Below are 16,687 nucleotides of genomic sequence, written 5' to 3'. Positions count from 1 at the left end.
TGGGCGACAGAGTATGTTGGGAAAAAAAGTAGGGGTGAGGGGAGGATATAAATAGGAAAATCCCAGCGGGTAAGCATACTAATGGCCAATAAAGAAATAAAATATCCTCAAGCTTATGAGATATCAATGATAGGTAAATTAAAATTAATAGAACCACTCAACACTAACAGAATGGGGAAATGCTGGCAAGAGTGAAATTCACATAACCACTTTGCAAAAGCAACTTAACAACTGGTAAAGCTAAATACCAGTAATATTTCCTCCTTTGGAGAAATTAACACATAGGCCCAAGTAAACATTTAAAATACTCACTGCATTGCTATTGATTTATAAGAGGGAAAAAGCGGGGAACAACCCAATAACCCTTCACTAGGGTAATGGAACAAATTGATATGCTCATTCAGCGGCACATTATACGGCAATTACAATGAATGAACTGTTTTCCTGTCAACATGGATGCATTAGTCTGGTTCTCCAGAGAAACAGAACCGATAAGATATATAGATGAGAGAAAGAGCTTTACTATATGGAATTGGCTTCTATGGTTCTGGAGGCTGAGATGTCCCCAGATGTGCAGGTGATGAGCTGAAGACCCATGAGAGCCAATGGTATAGTTCCAGTCCAGTTCCAAAGGCCTGAAAGCCAAGAGAGCTGACGATATGAGTTCCAGTCTGAGTCCACATCACAAGGCAGAAGGCTGATTTTCCACCTTAAAGACAGAGATTCTCTCTTAATCAGCCTTCGTGTTCCGTACAGGCAGGCCTTCGATGGATTGAATGAGGCCCAGAAATATCCTGATAGATACACCTAGAGTAAGACCAAATATGTGGGTTCCCTATGACCCAGTCAGGTTGACATGTAAAATTAACCATCATAGCCAGGTGTGGTGGCTCATGCCTGTAATCCCAGCACTTTAAGAGGCCAAGGTGGGAGGATTGCTTGAGGCAAAGAGTTTGAGACCAGCCTGGGCAACAGTGAGACCTCATCTCTACAAAAATAATAAAAGTAACCAGGTGTGGTGGTATGTGCCTGTAGCCCAGCTACTCAGGAGGGCGAGGCAGCAGGATCACTTGAGCAGAGGAGGTTGAGGCTGCAGTGAGCTACGATCAGGCCACTGCCCTCCAGCCTGGGCAACGGAGAGGAGACCCTATCTCAAAAAAAGAGGTCTTGCATATCATGATAGGGAATCTGTTATGGACTGCACATTTGTGTCCTCCTCAAAATTCCAATGTCAAAATCCTAACCCCCAGTGGGACAGCATTATGGGACAGCATTAGGTGGGCTCTTTAGGGGGTCATTAGGTTCTGAGAGTGGACCTCTCGTGATGGGATTAGTGCCCTTATAAGACAAACAAGGAGAGCTTGCTTCCTCTTTCTGCCATGTGAAGACACAGCAAGATGACCATCTGCAAACCAGGAGGAGTGTCCTCATGATACACTGGATCTGCTGGCATCTTGATCCTGGACTTCCCAGCCTCTAGAACTATGAGAAATAAATTGCTATTACCATCTATGGTAATTTGCTTCAGCCACCCAAACCAAGACACTGACCTTGACCCAGTAGCCAGTGGTTCTCATCTATAAAGCCCAATACCTTTTGCATTTTTTGGTTTTTGGGTTTTTGTTTGGGTCTTTGTTTTGTTTTGTTTTTTTGAGACAATAGTCTCATTATGATGTCCAGGCCTGATTCAAACTCCTGGGTGGGATCAAGTGATCATCCCATCTCAGACTCCCAAGTAGCTGGGATTACAGGCATGTCCCACGGTACCCAGCCTTTGGGCTACTTTCTGTATTTACAACACACCCCCTACCTTTTTTTTTTCTTTTTCTTTTTTTTTTAACTGAGACAGGGTCTTGGCTAGGCGCCGTGGCTTACACCTGTAATCCCAGCACTTTGGGAAGTCAAGACGGGTGAATCACTTGAGGCCAGGAGTTTGAGTTAACCAGCCTGGCCAACATGGTGAAACCCCATCTCTACTAAAAATACAAAAATTAGCCAGGTGTGGTGGCACACACACAAAGTCCCAGCTACTCAGGAGGCTGAGGCAGGAGAACTGCTTGAACCTGGGAGGCAGAGGTTGCAGTGAGCTGAGATTGTGCCACTGTACTGCAGCCTGGGTAACAGAGGGAGACTGTCTCAAAAAAAGAAAAAAAAGACAAGGTCTCATTCTGTTGCCAGGCTGGAGTGCAGTTGTGCAATCATGGCTCACGGTAACCTCTAACTCCTTGGCTCAGGCAATCCTCCCACCTCAGCCTCCCAAAGTGTTGGGATTACAGGCGTAAGCCACTGTGCGTGGCCTTACAACACTCTACTATCCTGTGCAGACTGATATATATTCTGTTGTATCAGAGACTCAAACACCAGCAGCTGTCTCAGCCATTAATGGCACGATTTTCTGAAATGGTGAACAAACTACTGTACAGTCTTGCCTCCATTTAGTTGCATGCCTGCAGAACTGCACAAAAAATACTTTGTTTTTATGTAAAAGGGAGTTAGGTTATATGCTCAGATAATTATTATATAAACTTTTTTCACCTACCAAATATCTAGGACATCTGATAGTTGTGCAGGACTTAGGACAATTTGTTGTACAAGACTACCTCAGGGGCCAGGTACAGTGGCTCACGCCTGTAATCCCATCACTTTGGGAGGCCAAAGCGGAAGGATCACCTGAAGTCAGGAGTTCAAGACCAGCCTGGCCAACATGGTGAAACCCTGTCTCTACTAAAAATACAAAAATTAGCCGGGCACAGTGGCGTGCGCCTGTAGTCCCAGCTACTCAGGAGGCTGAGGTGGGAGGATTGCTTGAACCTGGGAGGTGGAGGTTGCAGCGATGCCACTACACTCCAACCTAGGTGAAAGAGCGAGACTCCATCTAAACAACAACCACCACCACCAAACCTGAATAGCTGTTTTGGTGTGGGATGGAGGGCCTTAAGCAAGTTTACATACTCAAAAGAAGAGGGTGAATTAGAAAAGGTAATTAAAGGACCAAGGTCCAAGCTTGGTAACAAGACAGATGAAGGCAGAGACTGCAGGTGCTGATGAGTTGTTCAGGGGATCAGCTATGGGCATATGCTGGACAAGGAAGCAGTGCAGGCAAAGGGGGCTGACGGATGGGGGAAAAATGGAATCAAGAGACCTGAAGTCTCCAAGGTCTAGAGAAGTAGAAATGAGAATATAAGAAAGTTTGTCAAAAAGGACTAATTTGATGCTGGGGTAGGAAAGGTAATATTTGAAAGTGGCACTGAGGATCTGGGAGAATGATGACCCTACTGTGGGAAAGCAGAGCAGGCAGGAGAGCCCTTGGTGACACAGAGGAGATGGGAGTAGAAGGGTTGAGGATATAGGAAAGTTGGTATGTATATATGGATGGATGGATTTTGGTTGGCAGGGTCTCTGTCACCTGAGCTAGACTGCACTGGCACGACCATAGCTTACTGCAGCCTCAGCCTCTTGGGCTCAAGTGATCCTCCAACTGGACTACAGGTATGCATCACCATGCCTGGCGAATTTTTCAAATTTTTTTGTAGAGACAGGGTTTCAACCATGTTGCCCAGGCTGGTCTCAAACTCCTGGGCTTAAGGGATCCTCCTGCTTCAGCCTCCCAAAGTGGTGGGCTTATAGGTGTGAGCCACTGTGCCCAGCCGAAAGTTGGTGTTTTAAAATCATAGAAGAGGTTTATGAGCAGGGGCAAAGGTCAGCACAGTCTGCACATGAGTGTATGGGAGAGGACAGGTGTCCAGAGGGGCTGATATTCTGGTCAATCATCAAGAATGAGGTGAACCAGCTGAGCCTCAAAGCTCAAAATGGAATGGTGGCAAGGATCTCTCACTTCCTAATGAGGTCTTGAAAGCATCTTGTTTTCTTTCAAATCCTTTTCACATCTCTGCAATAAAACCTCCAGGTAGGTTTCCTGTGCAGTAGCACAGTGAATCTATCCTTATGCTCTACTACACCCACTGAGCTTAAGGAGGTGAACTGTTTTACCATATGCTGCCCAACGGCCCCTCCTCTTGGGAACTATCCTCCTTTTTTTTTTTTTTTAAAAAAAAAAGGTACTCAAATGTCAACTTTATTGTTTCTATATAAACACCTTTTTGTACTGAAAACCATAAAAATAACAAAGTTTGCTGTGATTGCAATCCAAATTTTTGAAAGCCAGAAAATCTAGTTATTATGCTATAGCCAAACTACCTAATGCTTTCTTTATCCACAAGTAACTTTGCTTCAATTTCTTGATGTTGTGTTTCATCTCACTGACTTTGGGCGTCTAAGACACATGGGAATACTTATGTCGTCTTTGCGTCAAATCAAACAGTAGAGCTAAAGTTATTCAAATACATTCAAATGACACAGATCCCTTACAAATTACTAGTATCACAGTAGGAAGAAAAAGATACAAGAAGAAAAATACATCCTAGAACTCATTAATATTGTTGGTGTATAGTCTATACTAGCATAGAGTAGCTTTCACAACCTGCTATATAAAATTACCAGCAAGAAGAAAAAGGTGCAAGAATAAGTTTTATGGCTGAAGTGGCTTGGTGTCGTAATTCCCTATTCTAGCATTCTCAGAAGGATCCCATCCATTGGACACGCAGAAACTGCAGGGACATTTGAATGGTCTTGATTCCCTCCTAACTCCCTTAAGCCCAGTGTTTGTTAGTATTCTTTCACGCGTACGAACTCTGCCGAGTAACATGTATCTGAATCTTGCCATCCTTTCTCTCTGCACAGACAGCAATGTTCTTACTCCTCTCCTCCTGTAAATCAAGTCATCTCTGATTTCCCTGAGGACTGGTGCTCTTGCAACAATTCCATCTATCACTCGATGGAGTGAATCTTCTGATAGAGGTGAAGGGGATTCGTTACTGGCATTGATAGTCAAGTTACTAAGGTTCTTTATCAACATCTCGGAACAGATTTCGGAGGCCCCTGAATTGTCCTGAGAATTTTCTTGGGTCAGCATTTGTGAAGACTCTGGGATGGAGGTTGGATTAAACTGCCGTGATGGGTCCATCTGCGTCTTGAACAACACTAAGCTTCTCCTGGATCTTTGAAACCAGGAACTATCCTCCTTTGCTGCATGCAGTTTGATTACGGCTGTCAAACAAGGGCCTCTACCCTCCTCGATGTAGAGGTGCACATGTGGCCATGCTGGCCAGAGTAACCAAATACCTAGATCCAGTAATCAGCCCAGGAATGGGCACTACCCAGAGAAAAGCTTCTTACAGAATTCTTTCAGGGAATTTATATAAATCCTGGGACAATCTTTCCTCTGAGATCATGAGGGTAGATACTACTCCTGGAGCTGTATATCACCCACTTCACGGGTGCTAAGGGCTCGAGATATGGTAATCCAGTCTATACCCAGAAAACTGGTAGACAAGGCTCCCCTTTTGTGGTTCATACACTATTTGGGTAAACAAAAAACACCAAGACACAGACATGGCAAAATATTTAATGTCTGTAGGTGTACCTCACACTCACATTGCTATTATGATTCAACAGCCTCCACAAACTGTCAAACTGGCACAGACTGGCAGAACCGGAGAAATTACAGACATTTTCTTCCAACAGAGTTTGAAAACCATCAACGCTCTAGTCCTGTTGACCTGGAAATGGTGGCAGGTGAAGTCTCTCCACAGCATGCCTTGGGCCTCTCTGCTCAGGAGAAAAAGCCCCCCAGTTCTACAGGATTCCTGAGGTCTTCTGTTCTTCTGCCGCCTGGCGCTGGGCCCTGCGCTGCTGGAAATAGTGGTAGATTCCGACACTGCAGAGGTACCCCCCATACACAGTAAGGAGCATCATGGAGGTAGAGAAGGTCTTATAGCCAATGTCAGCTAGCTGCTTGCCAGTTGGCATCTTGTCCCCTACAAAGACAGACTGAATTTAGACCTGAGGATAAGACCTCATCTGCACAGCCCATCTCCCTGTTTAAAGCCATTCCATATCTTCTGCACCATTCTTGGTCTGTCTGCACTCTATACTGAATGGCCCCTATATCTAAGTAAAGTCTCATAAGGATACTGGAAGATATCATTTAGGAACTCTATGATTCAAAAGGACAAATAAAATCTGCATACAAGATATAGAAACAAGCCTGGAACCAGGTGCCTCTGAATGTCATCAAAGCCAACACTTGGCCTTCCATGCCTGCGGAGAGAAGTGACTGGCATGGACCAGCCTGGACTGCTGGGGTTTGTTTTGTTTTGAGACAAGTTCTCACTGTGTTGCCCAGGCTGGAGTGCAGTGGCGTGAGCATGGCTCATTGCAGCTTCGATCTCCTGGGCTCAAGCCTACCCTCCCACCTCAGCCTTCTAAGTAGCTGAAGCTACAGGTGTGTACCACCACACCCGCCAGTTTTTCTATTTTTTTGCAGAGACGGGGTCTTGCTATGTATGTTGCCAGGGCTGGTCTTGAACTCCTGGGTTCAAGTGATCCTCCCACCTTGGCCTCCCAAAGTGCTGGGATTCTGTACAGGCGTGAGCCACTGCACCAGCCAGGGCTGCTCTAACTGGTAATATTCAGCAAGCATCAGTTTTTCTAGCTAGGAGGGAACTAATGGAGGTAGCAGAAATGAAATATTTGCAGTGAATTATTCTCTCTAGGAAGATCAAACGGGAATCTTTCAGGCAATATCCAATTTGTTTCCCCATAAAAACGATCTTATTCATGGTGGTTAGTTTTCCAAGTCAACACTAAAGCTTGTTTAAGCCATAATATAACTGAAATAGTATCAAAAGTACTTTTATATTATTTCAATTATACTTAACCTTCTACAGCATTAATTCTACGTTCTAAACCCAACACTAAGAACCTATCCCACAAGCTAAAAAGAAACTTACTGAGTCCCCAGCAAATCGTTAACTCACATTTGCATGAGATAAATTACTTCTAATTTAACTGTTCCCTGGATATTCCAAGCTAGGAAACAAGAGAAAGTTTAGTAGAGAATCCCTCACCTGGAACAAAACGTCCCTCAATTTGGGACCATGAATGTGTTCGTAGGTGCTACTCTGTTGAGGGAATTGAAAATAAAAGATTGACTGAAATCAGTGAGATAGGTTTCTTAAAAGTCAAGAACACTACCTCAATTAAAAAAATATGTATTTTATATATGTAATATATATAATATATATATATCATATATATTTTTTTTATTGAGACAGAGTCTCACTCTGTCCCCCAGGCTGGAGTGCAGTGGCGTGATCTCGGCTCACTGCAACCTCCGCCTCCCAGGTTCATGCCATTCTCCTGCCTCAGCCTCCCGAGTAGCCGGGGACTACAGGCACCTGCCACCACACCCGGCTAATTTTTTGTATTTTTAGTAGAGACGGGGTTTCACCATGTTAGCCAGGATGGTCTCGATTTTCTCACCTCGTGATCCACCCGCCTTAGCCTCCCAAAGTACTGGGATTACGGCGTGAGCCACCGCGCCTGGCCAAAAATACATATATATATATTTAAAGAAACAACAACCAGAGCATGGTTTCCATCAAAGATGGGGTGGGGGTATGTGCAAGCTACATGAAGACTGACAGAAATAGCAGCGAAAGGCAAGACTGGGTTCAGAATGCCAAGGTGGGACCAGGCGCAGTGGCTCACGCCTGTAATCTCAGCACTTTGGAAGGCCGAGGCGAGCAGAACACCTGAGGTCAGGAGTTCGAGAGCAGCCTGGCAAACATGGTGAAACCCTGTCTCTACTAAAAATACGAAAATTAGCTGGGCATGGAGGCGCTCGCCTGTAATCCCAGCTCCTCAGGAGAGTAAGGCACGAGAACTGCTTGAACCTGGGAGGCGGAGGTTGCAGTGAAGTGAGATTGTGCCAGTGCACTCTAGCCGTCTCAAAAAAAAAAAAAAAAAAAAAGGTTTGGGTATGGTGGCTCACGCCTGTAATCCTAGCACTTTGGGAGGCTGAGGCGGGCAGATCACAAGGTCAGGAGATTGAGACCATCCTGGCCAACAGGGTGAAACCCTGTCTCTACTAAAAATACAAATAATTAGCTGGGCGTGGCAGCGCACGCCTGTAATCCCAGCTACTTGGGAGGCTGAGGCAGGAGAATCGCTTGAACCTGGGAGGCAGAAGCCACAGTGAGCCGAGATCGTGCTGTTGCACTCTAGCCTGGTGACAGAGCAAGACTCCATTTCAAAAAAAAAAAAAAAATTAGCCCAGCATGGTGGTGCACGCCTGCGTCCCTGCTACTCAGAGACTGAGACAGGAGAATCTCTTGAACCCAGGAGGCAGAGGTTGCAGTTGAGCCGAGATTGCATCATTGCACTCCAGCCTGGGCAACAGAGCAAGATACCATCTCAAAAAAAAAAAAAAAAAAAAAGAGGGCCAGGGTGGAAGCCAAGAGGGGAGGACCCAAACATCAACCAATTCTTCAAATACTTCCTTATTTTTCTCGCTGCCATACTAATTCTAGTTACTGTCAACAACCTTTTCCAACTCTTCATTGGTTGGGAGGGCGTAGGAATCATATCCTTCCTGCTAATCAGCTGATGACATGCTCGAGCAGACGCCAACACAGCAGGGACCTTCAGACCAGTCCTGAGGAGCCTCGAGAGAACTGGGCTCCAATAAGCCTGCCAGTGAGGCCTAAGAGGACTCTATTTTTAGTTTTGGCAGCTTGCTCTCCACTTACTGGCTCTCAGCACTGTAGGCAGAGACACTTAAAATCCCACTCCTTACCACAGCCATGTGCACATACACGCCAAAGCACACACACAAACAAAACAAAGTCAAGAACCTGGGCAGGGCACAGTGGCTCACACTTGTAATCCCATGCTTTGGGAGGCCGAGTCAGGAGGATCACTTGAGGCCAGGAGTTTGAGACCAGCCTGGGCAACATAGTGAGACCCCATCCCCACACAAAAATTTTTTTAACTTAGCCAGGCATGGTGGCATGTGGCTGTAGTCCCAGCTACTCAGGAGGCTGAGGTGGGAGGATTGCTTGAGCCCAGGAGGTCGAGGCTGCAGTGAGCTGAGATTGTACCACTGCACTCCAGCCTGGGTGACAGAGTGAGACCCTGTATCAAAAAACAAAAAAATATGAAAGTAAAGCTCAGGATTCGCTGGTTTAGAGGGGTCAGACATAGGTACAGACATGTAAATGCTTCTCAGAGCAAACCCTAAGGGCTGAACATTGCCTTTGAGGCAGGCCTTGAGTGCGGACCCCAAGCTGAGCTGAGGCACAGCTTCTTTGAAATATAATCCCACTATGGAAACTGATATTAAGTAAGGTCAGAGGAAGAATAGTAAGTGACACAAGTTCAAGATGAGAAAGGACTGTGTTCAGGTTTGAAATCTGAGGTTTGGAATGGCCCCAAGCTGTGCATGTGACAGTGAACAAAACACACACCCACGGAGTTGGACACTAAGGTAGAAAACACACACACCATGGAGCTGAACACTAAGCCCCCTGCAGCCTTCAACTTCCCTGTCACTTATTATTCCTATTCCCACTCATCACCCTAGCTAGATGCTTAACAATTATAGGACCACCTCTTCCAAGGGCTGAAGGAAAAGAGCTGGAAGCATTCACCAACCAACAAAAACAGGATGATGGCCGGGTGTGGTGGCTCAAGCCTGTAATCCCAGCACTCTGGGAGGCCGAGACGGGCGGATCACGAGGTCAGGAGATCGAGACCATCCTGGCTAACACAGTGAAACCCCGTCTCTACTAAAATATACAAAAAAAAAAACTAGCCTGGCGAGGTGGCGGGCGCCTGTAGTCCCAGTTACTCGGGAGGCTGAGGCAGGAGAATGGCGTGAACCCGGGAGGCGGAGCTTGCAGTGAGCCGAGATCGCACCACTGCTCTCCAGCCTGGGCGACAGAGCGAGACTCAGTCTCAAAAAAAAAAAAACAAAAAAAAAAACCGGATGGTACAGCTTGGCTAGAAAAGTGACATAAAACCAACTAACAGACATAATCCTGCTTTCTACAACCTTACCTTCCCTCTCTCGTCTTAATCCATCCTGTGGTCTTCCCTAATACCCAATTAGCAACAACTCTTCAGGCTGGGTGCAGTGGCTCACGCCTGTAATCCCAACACTTCGGGAGGCCGAGGTGGGCGGATCACCTGAGGTGTGGAGTTCGAGACCAGCCTGGCCGACATGGCAAAACCCTGTCTCTACTAAAAATACAAAAATTAGCCGGGCGTGGTGGCGATGCCTGTAGCCCTAGCTACTCAGGAGGCTGAGGTAAGAGAATCACTTGAACATGGGAGGCAGAGGTTGCAGTGAGCCGAGAGAGAACCACTGCACTCCAGCATGGGGGACAGAGCAAGACTCCATCTCAAAAAACAAACAAACAAAAAAAAAACTTCAGATTCTGAGCTAAAGCAGTGGTAGCAGTAGAAATGGAAAGGACAGATGCAGAAGTTACTTTGGAAGTAGAAAAGGATTTATCAATGGAATGGATTAGGGCAAAGCTGAAAATATTAATACCTCCAAGTTAGGAAACTTTATAGATTGGGATACTGTTAACAGAAATAAGAAATGAGAGAAGAGGTATGTATCACTGTATATACAGGGTGGTGGCAGTGTCCATTAAGAAGATCATGTGGCCGGTGCAGTGTCTCACACCTGTAATGCCAGCACTTTGGGAGGCAAAGGCAGATGGATTGCTTGAGCCCACAACTTTGAGACCAGCCTGGGCAACATGGTGAAACCCTGTCTCTACAAAAAATAACAAAAATTAGTGCGGTGTAGCAGCATGCACCTGTAGTCCCAGCTACTCAGGAAGCTGAGGTGGGAGGATCGCTTGAGCCCAGGAGGTAGAGGTGCAGTGAGCCGAGATCATGCCATTACACTCCAGTCTGGGTGACAGAAAGACCCTGTCTCAAAAAAAAAAAGAGGATCATGAGCTGGGTTTGAACATGTTAAAATTAAGATGCTCAGCCAGGCATGGTGGTTCACACCGGTAATCCCAGCACTTTGGGAGGCTGAGGCAGGAGAAATCGCTTGAGCCCAGAAGTTCAAGACTAAGCCTAGGCAACACAGCAAGACTCCATCTCTATTTAAAAAAAAGAAAAACAAACAAACAAAAAATGGCCGGGCACGATGGCTCACACCTGTAATTCCAGCACTTTGGGAGTACAAGGTGGGCAGATCACGAGGTCAAGAGATCGAGACCATCCTAGCCAACATGGTGAAACCCTGTCTCTACTAAAAATACAAAAATTAGCCGGACATGGTGGTGCGCGCCTGTAGTCCTAGCTACTTGGGAGGCTGAGGCAGAAGAATCGCTTGAACCCAGAAGGCGGAAGTTGCAGCCGCTGTACTCCAGCCAGGCGACAGAGCGAGACTCCGTCTCAAAAAAAAAAAAAAAAAAAATTAAGATGCTCAACACAACATTCATGTGATGATGTCTATCAGGCAGATGGAAACACAAATTTAGATAGATCTTAGAAGGGAAGCTATGTTTCAGATATATATGGAGGTAAAGAGCAAAACCAAAGCAGAGGATAAGGACAGAAAGAGAGAGGCCAAGGGAGCAACAGTTTGAAGAAGGCAACAATTAAGGAAAAAAGGCAGGTAGGAAAATTCCAAGGCCGGGCACAGTGGCTCACTCCTGTAGTCCCAGCACTTTGACAGGCCAAGGCAGGCGGAGCTCCTGAGGTCGGGAGTTCAAGACCAGCCTGATCGACACGGAAAAACCCCATCCCTACTAAAAATACAAAAATTAGCCGAGCGTTGTGGCACATGCCTGTAATCCCAGCTATTCAGGAAGCTGAGGCAGGAGAATCGCTTGAACCCAGGAGGCAGAGGTTGTGGTGAGCTGAGATAGCGCCACTACACTCCAGCCTAGGCAACAAGCAAAACTCCACCTCTCAAAAAAAAAAATAATAATAATTCCAGAAACACCTGGGGTTTTTTTTGTTTTTTTCATTTAACTACATCCCCCTTCCTGGTTGAAAATCACTGCTGTATCAAGTCACTGCCACTGATGGAGGTGTACTGTACCTTTCCAGTGTGTTAGGCTAGAATAAAAATTGAGAACCATAGCTGGGTGTGGTGGCATGCACCTGCAGTCCCAGCTACTAGGAAGGTTTGGGTGGGAGTCCACGAGTTTGGGGCTGCAGTGAGCTGTGATCACGGCCCTGCACTCACAGAGCAAGACTGTGTCTCTAAATATAATAATGATAGTAAAGAAAGAAAAAAAAAAAAAAAAGGCTGGCCGTGGTGGCTCACGCCTGTAATCCCAGTACTTTGGGAGGCAGAAGTGGGCGAATAACCTGAGGTCAGGAGTTCGAGACAAGCCTGACCAATACGATGAAACCCCGTCTCGACTAAAAATACAAAAATTAGCCGGGCATGGTGGCACATGCCTGTAATCCCAGCTACTCAGGAGACTGACACAGGAGAATCACTTGAACCCAGGAGGCGGAGGTTGCAGTGAGCTGAGATCGCACCACTACACTTCAGCCTGGGCAACTGAGCAAGACTTCGTCTCAAAAATTAAAGAAAAGAAAAGAAATTGGGCACCACTACTGCAAAGTTAACTACTATGAAGACTGGTCAGATAGGAACACTGGGTGGGAACGGGTGACGAGGTCACCAGTAAACCTAGGATTCCAGTCAGCTGACTGTACTGAAGTGGAATAGGTAGTATAAACATCAAGTAAAGAGCAATATAGACATCAAGAGCACAGATTCTTAGGCAGAGCCCCAGCAGGCCTATGAACCCCGCAAGATTCACGTGTCTACCAGTTTTCCAGGACAGAGAAACATTTTTACAAGAATCACAATCCTCTTACCCCAAAGATAAGTACTGATGGGAGTGACAGGACAGCAGCTTCAGAAGGTAACAAGATTAAGAAAATTCTACTTTTGTTTGGCTTATTAATAAGAAAGACCTGAATATGCTTTTGTTTTGGTTTTTGTTTTGTTTTTGAGATGGAATTTCGTTTGCACCCAGGCTGGAGTGTAGTGACACAATCTTGGCTTACTGCAACTTTTGCCTCCCAGGTTCAAGAGATTCTCCTGCCTCAGCCTCCCCAGTAGCTGGGATTACAGGCATGTGCCACCACGCCCAGCTAATTTTTTGTATTTTTAGTTGAGATGGGGTTTCACCACCATGTTGGCCAGGCTGGTCTCAAACTCCTGACCTCAAGTGATCTACCCGCCTCAGACTCCCAAAGTGCTGGGAATATAGGCATGTGCCAGCGTGCCCAGCCCAGAATATGTTTCAAAGGGGATGAAGGTGGTGGCTAAACTGAGGATGCAAGAAGTGAGGTGGGCAGGATAGAACCAGATAGACGATGGCCTAGGAAAATATGATATGCCCAGGCCGGGTGCAGTGGCTCAGGCCTATAATCCCAGGACTTTGGGAGGCCAAGACAGGCAGATCACCTGAGGTCGGCAGTTCGAGGCCAGCCTGACCAACATGGAGAAACCCCATCTCTACTAAAAATACAAAATTAGCTGAGCATGGTGGCGAATGCCTGTAATCCCAGCTACTCCAGAGGCTGAGGCATGAGAATCACTTGAACCTAGGAGGCAGAGGTTGCGGTGAGCAGAGATTGCGCTGTGGAGATCGTGCCACTGCACCCCAGCCTGGGCAACAAGAGCAAAACTCCATCAGAAAAGGGACGGAGGGAAGGGAGGGAGGGGAGGGAAGGGAGGGAGGGGAGGGAAGGGAGGGAGGGAGGGAGGGAGGGAGCGAGAGAGGGAGGCAGGCAGGAAGGAAGGAAAGAAGGAAGGAAGGAAGGAAGGTGGGTTACATGTACAAGTAGAAGGATTAATCTTGGAAATAAGGGAAACTTTTGAGGTTAGCAGAGGAACGCTTTCATCTGAGGGGCATCCATTTTCTCAATAAAGCACAAAACACTGGGTCTCTGTTATGGAGTGATGGGGTTGGGCTGCAGGTTTCAGAAAAATGGGAAAAAACATAAAATCATTACAGAAAATGTCTTGGGGTGCAATTTGCAAGGGTTATGGCTTTTCTCATGTTCTGCCTTCTAAACCTCAAGACTCAGGTTTCTCCCCTGGAAAACTCATTCCCTCAAATGCATCTATCATCTCGGCTTAGATTCGCCCGTTTTTAAAAATTTGTATAAATGTATGGGTAGAGATACGATTTTGTTACATGCATACATTGCATAGTGGTCAACTCAGGGCTTTTAGGGTATCTATCCATCATCATTTATCTACTTTTTATTCGGCACTTAGAGAGTAGTATCGGCCTGGTGCGGCGGCTCACGCCAATAATCCCAACACTTTGGGAGGCCGAGGCAGGAGGATGGCTTGCACTCATAGCGAGACCTTTTTTAAAAAAGAAAAATCTTTTTTTTTTAATTGCCCGGGCTTGGTGGGGCACACATGCAGCCTGAGCGACAAAGCAAGACCCTGTATGATATAAATAAAATAAAATATACAATAAATAGAATACAATACATAATGCTACCGAGGCCGCTAAAAAGAACATGGCTTCTGTCATACAGGAGCTTATGGTCTGATGGGAGAGGCACTGTGAGAGTTCAGACAAGAGCTCAGAGACAGGGTGGGGGCTTGAGAAAACTTAGCAGAAAAGGGTAGGGGTGGGAATCGGGGTGGGAGTGGAACTGTCTTTTTAGAAGGGCGGGCTGGAGAAGAGCAGGGAGAGCATTCCAGGAAGTGAATGCGGTCAAGAGGTGGAGCTGGATAGCCGATATGCACGAAGGGTGCCCCGGAGAGCCACTTATCAGGACGCAGAGGTCTATAAAGGAAGGGACATTTGGAGTAGTCGGAGCGTGGAGGGTCAGGGCAGGAGTCGAGGTTTGACAAGATTAGTGCTGAGCTCTAGCAAGGCGGACCTACTGCTGCGAGGAGTTTGGGCTTGGGCTTGGGCAGGAAGCAGTGCGGCTCGCGGTCCGCGACACAACAGACGCGGGTGACTGAATTCAAGGGCACCAGGCCTGAAGACTGGGGGATGGGAGGACGCGGCAAGCGGAGGCTGACACAGGTGGGCGCGCAGGCAGCGGGACTGGCAGCCCCTGCTTGGCCCTAGCCGGCGGCGTACCTGGATGCTGCAGCTCCTTCGCGACCAACCGAGGCCTCCTCAGGCAGGCAGGGTCTAGAGGCCACTGTCTACTCAACTTCCCAGCACAGCCAAACGCAGCACTCGGAACCAGACACGTGAGGATAGCGTCCCTGGACAACCCTGAACGCCTCAGCTATTGGTGCGGAAACCGACTTTCTCCCGCCCACCTGCCGGGTTAGCCTCTAGGATTCGGCTTGCAGCGCTAGAAAGGGAACTGCGCATCAGACGCGGCACAACTCCGCCCACTAAGGCGGGAGTCAGCGCCGGCCGTCAGTCCAGCCGAAGGCCGGCATTGAACTTCCGGCTTCCGAGCCCGTTATCCTTACTACGCATCCTCAGACGCGCCGTGGTCTCGGAGAGGCCCGCTGAATTCTGGGGGCTGTGGTTTCGCTCCCTCGAGGGAGAGTCTTTGACGAGCCAAGCTCTGGAACCGGAAGTTTTAGGATGCTAAATCAGAGTCAGCCAATCCTCAGCCTACGGCGCGGTGACGTCTCCAGTAGCTGGGTAGATTCTCGGAGCCGGCCCTCTGGAGGTGAACCGCGCGCCCCCTAGAGCCAGGCTGTGGGCCGAGTCCAGGTAGGGACCCGAGGGGCACCGCGAGGCCCGGACCGCCAAGGATGCGGCAGCTTGGGCCGTGACCAAGGAATGGGCACGAGGGATGAGTGTCTAACGTTTCTGCCCCGTGTGTGACCTCTCTTCTTTCAGGAGGCATGATAAAGCCCCTAAGAAGCGCCAGGAAGGCTGGGGTCAGCTTGCGGCGAGGGCGGGAGGGGGAGCTGGCGGGAGAGGGGAGAGAGAGGAGGGGACTGAGTGGGCACCGCCGCTGACCCCTGGAGTGGCTGCGATTATGGAGGAGGAATTTCTTTTTTTCATTTTTCCTACAGTAAGAAGGGAAACATACATGCAATGATACACACCAGCACACGCACTGCCATATGCACTGAAGCTCCCTCTCCCAACTCTTCCTGTTTCTGGAAAAAACACACTTTATTGGGTAGACAAATAGGCCTGATGGGAAGACCTGAGTCACAGTGGACTGGGGAGTGAACAAAAGTAGGCAAAGTGTTTGAAGCTTCCCCTTTGCCCCCACCTTAACCTCCTGGGGAGGCAGCTCTGGACACTCAGTGTCCAGACCTGGGCTCAGCCAGGCCTGAGGTGACTGTGCCCCTCACTCCTGCTGCCTGATCTGGGCAGCGCCACCCTTCACTGGTAAGACAGCATTCTCAAGGGCTAGGCGCAGAGAGGAGCCCGCCTCCGTGGTTCGTTGGAGAGTAAGAGGGTTTAGCATAATGCTGGCCAGAGCCAGTGTGCCAGGTGCTTCCACACAGGAAGCCCAGACCCCTGCTGGACGGGGCGGGAGCCTCTCAGGCCCTCCGGGCTATTTATAGCTAGAGGCCTAGGCTGCTGACTTGTGACATTCCCCTGCTGCCACCCCATCCTGGAGCAAGGCCAGTGCAGAGCACACTCCTCCTCCTCCCCTCCTGTTCTTCCCTCACTCCAGGGAGTAGGGTGGTTTTGATTTTCTTCCTCCTCCTTGAGTTTCCTAGCTCCGGAGTTGCTGGTGTGGTCAGTACCTCACGAGAAGGCCCTCATTCAGCGAAGAGAGCTGCCCTTGGAATATTGGTGCCCACCAACATAGGAACCTGCTCACCCTT

General features: G+C 47.9%; 1 protein-coding gene and 1 pseudogene across 2 annotated transcripts; both read right to left on the bottom strand.

Moving 5' to 3' along the window:
• Positions 1 to 292: 292 nt before the first annotated feature.
• LOC103238298 (developmental pluripotency-associated protein 3 pseudogene) lies at positions 293 to 5,343 on the bottom strand (annotated as a pseudogene).
• Positions 5,344 to 5,448: 105 nt separating this feature from the next.
• COX14 (cytochrome c oxidase assembly factor COX14) lies at positions 5,449 to 15,217 on the bottom strand. Of its 2 annotated transcripts, XM_008003212.3 has the most exons (3): positions 15,012 to 15,217; positions 6,969 to 7,022; positions 5,449 to 5,876 (listed from the first exon to the last, which is right to left on the bottom strand). In XM_008003212.3, the coding sequence occupies exon 3, from the start codon at positions 5,866 to 5,868 to the stop codon at positions 5,695 to 5,697; it is 174 nt and encodes a 57-aa protein (XP_008001403.1). In that variant the 5' UTR covers positions 5,869 to 5,876; positions 6,969 to 7,022; positions 15,012 to 15,217; the 3' UTR covers positions 5,449 to 5,694. The 2 variants fall into 2 exon arrangements, with proteins under 2 accessions (XP_008001403.1, XP_008001402.1); XM_008003211.3 differs by lacking the exon at positions 6,969 to 7,022.
• Positions 15,218 to 16,687: the final 1,470 nt, after the last annotated feature.

Source organism: Chlorocebus sabaeus, chromosome 11 (assembly GCF_047675955.1).
Source record: "Chlorocebus sabaeus isolate Y175 chromosome 11, mChlSab1.0.hap1, whole genome shotgun sequence".
Classification (NCBI taxonomy): domain Eukaryota; kingdom Metazoa; phylum Chordata; class Mammalia; order Primates; family Cercopithecidae; genus Chlorocebus; species Chlorocebus sabaeus.
This window is presented reverse-complemented; position numbering and strand designations above follow the sequence as displayed.